This window comes from Triticum aestivum, chromosome 7A (genome assembly GCF_018294505.1).
Source record: "Triticum aestivum cultivar Chinese Spring chromosome 7A, IWGSC CS RefSeq v2.1, whole genome shotgun sequence".
Classification (NCBI taxonomy): Eukaryota; Viridiplantae; Streptophyta; class Magnoliopsida; order Poales; family Poaceae; genus Triticum; species Triticum aestivum.
In genome coordinates, this window is record NC_057812.1 from 724,657,808 (window position 1) to 724,666,645 (window position 8,838).

Genomic DNA, 8,838 nt, shown 5'->3' on the forward strand with positions numbered 1-8,838 from the left:
TCCTCGTCCTTCATCCCCTTCGCCAACGCCAATAAAGGCCCCCGCCGTAGCCCGGGTGGCGCCGGCGGCGGAGGATGTCCCTTCCCCACGTGCTTGGAGGTGGAGTCGGGGCTCCCTCCTGCACGGCAGCGCCGTGGCGGTGCTGCTCGGCTGGCGGTGGTGTGGCTCGGTGGCGGGGTCCCGCAGGCCTCGAGTGCCCTTGACGCGGCTGTGTGGTTCGGCGGTGTGTATTGCATGATGAGCGGAAAAATTAGTCTACTTTCACATGGCGAAGGTCGTTTTATTTATTTATTTATTTTGAAAAAGAGAGCACCCTTGTGGAAGGTCATACTTTCAGTTCAATGATGTCTTCCAGGTCTGAATGGTTCTTCCCTTCTGAATAAAAAGCCAAAGATTCTACCAGATGGATTGATCGACAGACATTTCCTACGTACATGCACAGTTACTGAAATCGGTAGTACTTTTTCTTAGAAATACTATTATTTTTCATATTCCACATAATCTCCTTCCAATCGCTACGTAGTCATCCATGTAGTTGTACAGTCCTATAAAAGATGTCAATGAGCATGGATATTACACTTCTAATTTCTTTATTCGAAGTTTTGAGATTCACCTGCCACATAGGAGTTAAAAAGACGAGCCGGGAGAATTTTGATGGAATTTTCTTTTAAGTTTTCAAGAGGGAGGGGGCGTAAAAAATTAGAATTCGAACCACGTGGCACAAGAGAAAAATGAAAGGACACCAGCATGTGTGTGCTGGGAAATAAAATGTGTAGGGTGTGGAACCAAGCTCCTCCAGAATGCATTCTGGGAGTTGTATCGGATGAGATTCATGTACACTCTTAAATAAGTACTACTAATAAGTTTGAGAATAAAAAAAAGTTTTTGAGACAATGCATGGTTCCCATCGTCACTGGCCCGACAATGCATGTAGCCGGAACGTACACGGACCGCTGGAGGACCCCGCGCCCGCGCTACGTACGCTCGCCGGCCGAGGTGAACGTTTCGTCTATGTGTGTGTGTGTGTGGTTGGCACGCGCGGGCATGCATATATGCACATCTTTGTCGAAAAAAAATGCATATATGCACATGCAGCGGACAGCACCGTGTGTAGGTACGTGGTCGCTGTCGAGCCTTGAATTGCCAACCTAGCTAGCACGATTGGGCCCGTACGGTGGCCCCTGACGCTGCGTGTGGATAACTGTCTGGCATGGCATGCATGCGATGACGGTCTCCGTTTCAGCAAGCAACTGAGGAAGGCTGCAGCAAGGTCGGTGTGTCACAATCAGTCCAGCACACCACAGAGCACAGGCGCAAGTGTGGTGTGGAATTCCTTCAGAGACAAAGAAAAAGAAATTGTTGCGCCAGCTGACGCTGCGTGGACCTTCGATAGTGCACGGGGGACGAGTGGGGCCGCCACACAAGATGGATCGTCTATGAGCCCCTTGTCGTACAAACATTGCTTGTCAAGTGGTATACACGATTAGTGTTGAACCACACTGTTAAATTATATCGACCTTGTGCGTGACCGCCAATAGGCCAAGAAAAATACCACTCCCGGCGAGGCCACTAGTGACGCTCAGAGATAGTTGCGCGTCACTCGTACCATATTATGCTACCATCCATCGTAAACCGCTTGGCGTTGTCATATGACTTATCGTGCTACCACTCATTGTGAACTGCTTTGAGACTTGGCATGCTCCTTTTAGGCGGTAGATTGGACGGAACACATGAAATCATAATTTAGCGTAATAAAAATATTGGAAATGATAATGCGGACCAGCATGTGCTTTTTTGGGTTGAAGCTTGCCCATCTAAAGTCCACAGTGCCGGCCAGACCATTGAACCGTGTTATTTGCTCACCATAGAGCAGCAAATAGGAAAAAGAACTACGCGGGTGTCTACAAGCGGTTAACACTAACTAGGAGTCACGGTTGCCCGTCAATGGTGTTGTCAAGTGGCATGGTTAACTTACCCCTCCACTTGAAGACCTATGCATGATCGGCGAATAGGTCAATTGCCTTCTTGTGAAAATGACACTTACTACAAGAAGTCGATACTCGGTTGGAGCAGTTGTGGGTCACTGGTACATTATGCTACCACTTCTTGTGAACAGCTTGACGTTATCAAGTCACTTGTCATGCCTCCACTCATTGTGAAATGCTTCGTTGTTATTGTGCGGCCTGTTGGGGTCCTTTCTACATTGGATTAGACAGAACACCCGAAAGCAAGGTTTCGTGTAATGAAAATATCAGAAAAGATAAAAACGAGGCAACATCTACCAGCAAAACGTATCTAGTGCAACCTAGATTCTGCCCTGTTCGGGCCCTAGCATATAAAGCAACACAAAATTTAACTGAAATACAGGTCTGTGAAGGTTAACTCCCACAAGCAGGAAAAACAAGCAGTAAGAGAAAGAAATACAGACAAGCAGTCGTGGTTGCCTATTAATGGTGTTGTCAACTTACCCCCTTCGCCTAGAGAGTTGGCCATTGGTGTTTCCTGCTGTAAGCTATGCCGAAGGGTTTTCCCGTCTCTCACAAACATGGTGGAATTTTTTATTCAGAAAATATGCATTGCCATGCATATCAATGATGCTATTAGTTCCCTTTTCAAGCACCAGAAATGGCTCGCGTCAAGGGGACTCTTTTTTGATTCATCTTCTGAATATTATTAAGGATATGCTAGTCGGCCTCGTAAACATTGGCGGACCTAGAGGGTGTGCCGGGTTTGCGGTGGCACACCCAGCATTTTGCAGATATTTTTCACTATATGTCATCTTTTTCTGATTTTGTTGGTTTTACAGTACTATAACTAATTCATCTGAAGCCGTACACGTATATTTAAATCTAGCAAACCATAGAAGCAGCTTGATTGATTTTTCTACTATCAGCACTACGTGTGTGTCCAGCCAAAGACTCCTATAGATACATGAGCCCGGAAGAAGCTAGCTAGATCAATTCCATCGATCAACTCAACGAAAACTCTAGGGGCGACTCGTGTAGATTGCAAACAGAAAAAAAGGAAAAAAATTAGGATTCTTGAATCTACCACGTTATTTTTTGAGACAATTACGATCTACCACGGGATATTTCCAACATTTCTTCTTGCAAAAAGGATCAAATAAATTATAAAGATTCATCGGAAGTACAAAACACCTCGAGCATAATAAAAATTACATCGAGTTCCATGGACCACCGAATGACCAGACACCGCCAGAACGAGTCGCCGCTATCGCCGCTCCCTACCGGAGCCGGTCTGACCTTGTCAATGACAGCTGGGAAGTATTCGTGCACGTGCCCCTAAGGACAAGCGCCCCAGAGTCGCAGTCATCGCCGTTGAATCCTTTAATAGATCTGAAGAACCTAACACCAAATATCGCCGTTGCGTGCGCACGACAAGAAAACCTAACCTCGCCGCCCCGAGAAACTGGCAGGGATCTACACCAGAGCTCCGTCTAATCCGTCCCAACGGACAAACTTGAGGAGGGTCGTAGCCCAGAAGACTGACTCGATGAAGAAGCACCGCCATACGTCCAAACGCCGCCCCTGCGAGGACTAAAATCATGCCAATCTATTAGTGGGATTCGAGACACGAGAAATCCCCTCCCCTCCACCGGCTGCCGGAGCGGCCGGCGAAGGGGAGGAAAATCCACGGACTCGCCGGTGAAGATCGAAGGAAGGAACGCTTTCCCTAATCGCCTTGCGAGAGGGGAAAGAAATCTAGGTATATCAAGATTTGATATTTTCAACGTTGACCCATAAATTTTCTCCCGCATTCGTCCATGGACAAATCAGGATCAGTCCACGGACACAAATGCGGGAGCCAGCCATCCAAACCTAATCACCCGTCTCGACTGCTCGTCTGCGTTTTGGACATCGTCGCTCCCCGTTCTTCCCTCCTCTGGGCCGCTCGCATTGTCGCCCGGTCCCTTCCCCTCCTTTCTCCACCGGCCATCCGCCCCGAAATGATTGCCATTGACCAGATGGATGCATGGATCACCCGCATCAGTTGCCCTCTAGTCCGTGAAAATAGGACATTGCAGTCCATTTAAGCCCACATTCTTGTTTGTTTAATGACATAAAAACTATTTATCCTTTGAACAAAACAACCGTCACCATTTTGTTGTAATTGTTGGACACCTCTTGTTTTGTTGTACTTGCATAACTCAAGACAAATAGGATTGGTAATATTATGTCCATTTGGTTGAAAACATGAGTTCAAATAAAGAAGGTTGCAGCTGAAGGGCAAACCAAAGGTATTCTTGTGTCTCTTTCATAATTATTTGTATTGTAATTTTGCAAATTTGAAATTATTTACTGAAACGTAATATTTTGAGACTTGATTGAGCTATTTGTGTTATTCTTTTGCCATATATCATATGACACTTAGATTAGGCAGATTTTTTTCAAATTGTGCACACCCTTCATTTTTTCCCTGGGTCCGCCACTGCTCGTAAATATATAGAGCTAATCAAGGAGGATGTTCAGGTCCAGGTTCATGAACATCGCGGATGATGCGTTATCTATACCTATGTATGACCTGGCTGATGACATTATACTTTTTATGGAACATGATTTGATGCGATGAAACTATTTTAAAACATGCTTTAATCTTCTTTGAACACCTTTCATGTCTTAAAAATAACTTTCGCAAGAGGGAACTGTTTGGCTTTTGCGTGATCTCATTTCCTTTCAAATACTATTGCATTCCAATCAGTAGTCGTAGACTACGACATAGCGAGATTAAAGACACACAGAAGTTCAAGATATCTCTTTGCAGTTGAAGATCCAAAAATGGGAGGCTGCCTAGCTAGTCCCCTATTTCATGATACCCTTACTAGAGATCCTTAATTGGGCGTGGAAATATTTAGACTTTTTTCGATAAAGGGCGATTTTATTATCTGAAATATAGCATCAAGCGGATACAAAGTATTATGAGTAACACCCGGCCTCTGCATAACTAGGATGCACACGGCCCAATATGAAGGTCTGACAAAAATTGATGAAAAAAAACCGACAAATCGGCAACAGTAGAGCCCTATAGACCGACACTATGCCTATGTCGATGGAGGTGGTGGATCGATCCGAAGGTTATGTTGCCACCCATGTTGGAAACAACCCTCCATAGCCACCTGCTTCAATCGCATACAGACCGCCTTGAACAGCGGTTGGTTCTCCGGTCGTTGTAACATAGACCACATACGTAGCAATTGCGTACACCGGAAAATAACCTGTAGAGGAGATGCATTTCTTCCATTAAAAACAAAATCATTTGTACATAGCCAAAGCGACCAAATTAAGGCATACGCTCCCACCCTTATTAGCGTTTTGAACCTATTTGAAATACCGTCCAACCAATGACAAAAAATATTGGCAACAGTTGTGGGCGGATACAAATTTGACGCTATTTGGATGACTGACCACGTAGAACGTGCAAACTTGCATTGGAAAAGGATGTGTTTGATTGTCTCGTCATGAGTACAAAAGCAACACTTCTTACTCCCTTGTCAGTTGCGTCGTGCGAGATTGTCTTTGGTTAACACAACCCCCTACGAAGATACCACATGAAAATTTTCACTTTTAGTGGAATCTTGGACTTCCAAATTTTCTTGTTAGACTTAGTTTGATGTAGATATTTCTCACAAAGTAACTAGCACCCAATGGCATACAATCCGGCGATATGTGATATTTTGTGTCATCTCAAGGACGAGGAAGGTCGACGGATTTAATACCAAGACCTTCAAAACAAAATCAACTATAAGATCTGCTGAGAGTAAAATACGCCCAATATGAGCTTGAAAGAAAACGGTTGACCAAATTGGTTGTATGCATCCGTAGATATAGAAACCTTTCTTTTTACGAATCAAAGTAGCTAGACACTGACGTACCTAGCGGGAAATAAGATGAATCTTCTTCATATATTAGCTGATCGATAGGTTATAGCCGGAGAGACAAGTCCACCTCGTGGCCGCGCTCCGAAGAGCTCCCGCCTTCATTGCCGCCTGAGGGGTCTTCCTGCTTCCGTACAGAATCAGCAACAGCCTTCCCAGCTTTCCTCACCGCAGACACCGAACATAAGACGTCCTGTGCCTGCATCACCGCCGCGACTGCGCGGTCCTGCCTGCGCCTGGCGGCGCGCTCATGCTTGTGCGTGTTCTGGTGGCCGCGGAGCGCCTGCGAACTGCGGAACTTGCGGTCACAGTAGACGCAGAGGAAGAAGCCGTCCGGTGTGCCAGGCGCCGGCACCATGGTGGTCAATGTGAGCTCTAGGCCGAGCTGTGCTCGCTCCTGGCTGGTCTATGGCCTTGTGTCGTATATGGTTTCTGTGTGCATGAGCTAAGCTAAGCCAAGCGCACATCCTGACGGCCTAATTGCACTTGGCACTGTTCTCCCGGGTGAGGTGAGGTCTAGACCAGGGAAACAAAGACGACGGCTTGACGCAGCTAGTTTTGTATACGGCCGGTATTAGGTCACAGAGATTCCGTGTACTCGGCTGATTGGCTTAGGGCATGTACCATGCCTGATCGGGGGGACTAGAAGCTTTGTACTAGGACTTATTAATTAGCATTCGTTTGGCACAAAGTAAGCACTCACCAAGATTCCGATGAAAACCCGTGTGTTAGGCTTAACGGAAACGAACGCCACATTGTCGCCAGCTTGCTCATCAGACTCTCTTTCCCTCGCCACGGCGGCTGAGCCATTCAGCCACCACATCGTCCATCCCGTCCCTGTCCTGCTTCCTCCAGGCTAGCCGCCGTTTAGCTTTACTTTTCATTAGCAAGGGGTAAACTACACACCATATGGCCTTTAGCTAGAACATCTACTTGCCACACCCTGTGCCATTTACACTACCAACTGCGTTTTGCTCGTAAAATCGATTTTTTTTTTTGCAACGGCATTAGTATTTATACATCTGACCTTAGTGTTATCGTTTTTTATGTTGAGAAACAGGGTCATATTAGGCTTAATTTTTTTAGGGTCATTTTTGCCTTAACTTCAGGACTCAAATTTTGGGTTTTCCCCCTTGTGTTGTTGCGACATGCTTTCTAGAAACCAACCGTGTGTGAGCAGGCAATGAGTATAACCATGTGAAGTGATGTTATGCCGCGAGTTGCTGCAGGAATTGAGATATCAGGAATTTTAAAAAAAATATTTTTAGTCCATCAGCTCGAACAGCTGGATTGAAACCCAATGGTCGTGGCTTCTTCCTGCAGACAAACTACACCCTTGTCCTAGTCCCCTGGCTCTCCCCCGCCAATGACACCACGGTGAGCTGTGTTGTCCCCGCCTCCAGTGATGGCCTAGCGAGTCATGGACGATGATGCCATGGAAAGCTACATCATCCTTTTCTTGAGCCCGGGCGCTATCTAATCTTGGTGACATCACACGACCGCGCTTCGCCACCCGTGACACCTGCAACCCACTCCAATTTTCTGTAACACAATATGTTACTGTAACATAGCGCTTTCCGAGAAAGGATGAGTATACAAGGTAATAAATGAAGCCATCTATGATATTACTACTATGTTACTTTGCACTATGAAGGTAGTAACTTAGACTAGTATCATATGTATGGCACTAGTATAAGTTACTCCCCACTATGACCAGCCTCATGAGAATTAGCCTGAGAATTAAGGTGGCAATAATAACAAAAATTGACGGTTGTTTTGTTCGGTGTTATTTGGCTATTTCTATGGATGAAATTATTCTTTGTCGAGAATGAGGCGCAAGAGATGCATGGCAACTTCTACTCTTGGATTATCTTATTTTAATTATGCGTCCTACTACTCTATTTTCAACACCAAATTTTTGTGATGTTCTTATTCTAGATTCCTAATGGGTAGGAAACTTTAAATTTATATAGATCTTGATTTTGTTTAGAATATAGTCAGCATAACAATCATATATACAAGCTGGCCGGAGAAATTGGGGATTTTGTGTTATCCCAAGGAGCAGCAAGGTCTAGAGATTTAATTCCAATACTTAAAAATAATTAGTACTAAGAGCCGATGAATTCAAAGCATGCCCAACATGAGCTTTTTTTCATAGTATATATACCCAACTGGATATTGGAACAAAGAGTTCACGCCAAATAGCCGGACTATGATGTACGGAGTACGTACCTAGCACTGGAAATAAGGGGTGTGGAGCAAGGATTTTAGCAGAGATCATTAGGCCGACCTGTTACAGACGGAGAGACAAGTCCAGCTCGGGGTCGCTCTCCCGGCAGCTGCTGCCGTCCTTGTGCGCCATGACACCACCAGCAGGCTCCTCCGGCATTCGAGCAGCAGCCTTCCTGGCAGGGGAGGGGCGCATCGCGGCGGCGGCATCCCGGCGTCGCTTAGCGACGGCGCGCTCTTGCTTGTGCGCGTTTTGGTGGCTGCCGAGTGCCTGCGAGGTGCGGAACCTGCGGTAGCAGTAGACGCAGAGGAAAAAGCCTGCCTCCGCCGGCACCACACCCACGTCGGCGGCCAGGGTGAGCTCGAGGCTAAGCTCGGCCTGCGCGCTGCTCGCTTGCTCCATTGTGCTTGCTCCTGGTGGTTGTGTGTCGTATTCGCATATGGCTGTGTGTGTGAATGTGAGCTGAGCTAGCTAGCCTAAAATCTTGGAAGCACAAATCGGGTGTGGTGCTAATTGCGCTTGGCACTGTTCTCGGCGATGAGGTCCAGGGCGGCGACGTATGGCCCGCCCGCGGTATCAGCTGCTCAGCTTGTACCCGTCTGATTGGGGTAGGCCGTCACTGATGTACCCTTGTTGCAGTATACTGTCCGGTCCTCTTTCATAGTTTCGAATTTTGAAGCAACTGGCTAGAGCTTGAAGTAAATATGGTATCCGA

The 8,838-nt window shown here is 46.4% G+C and overlaps 2 protein-coding genes across 2 annotated transcripts; both read right to left on the reverse strand.

Moving 5' to 3' along the window:
* Window positions 1–5,820: 5,820 nt before the first annotated feature.
* On the reverse strand, window positions 5,821–6,716 carry LOC123153887 (uncharacterized). The gene is made up of 2 exons (XM_044572786.1): window positions 6,597–6,716; window positions 5,821–6,299 (listed from the first exon to the last, which is right to left on the reverse strand). Exons 1-2 carry the CDS (start codon window positions 6,714–6,716, stop codon window positions 5,940–5,942), a joined length of 480 nt encoding a protein of 159 aa, XP_044428721.1. The 3' UTR covers window positions 5,821–5,939.
* A 1,470-nt stretch (window positions 6,717–8,186) lies between these two features.
* Window positions 8,187–8,525, reverse strand: LOC123148960 (zinc finger protein 7-like). The gene has a single exon (XM_044568493.1). The coding sequence runs from the start codon at window positions 8,523–8,525 to the stop codon at window positions 8,187–8,189; it is 339 nt and encodes a 112-aa protein (XP_044424428.1).
* Window positions 8,526–8,838: the final 313 nt, after the last annotated feature.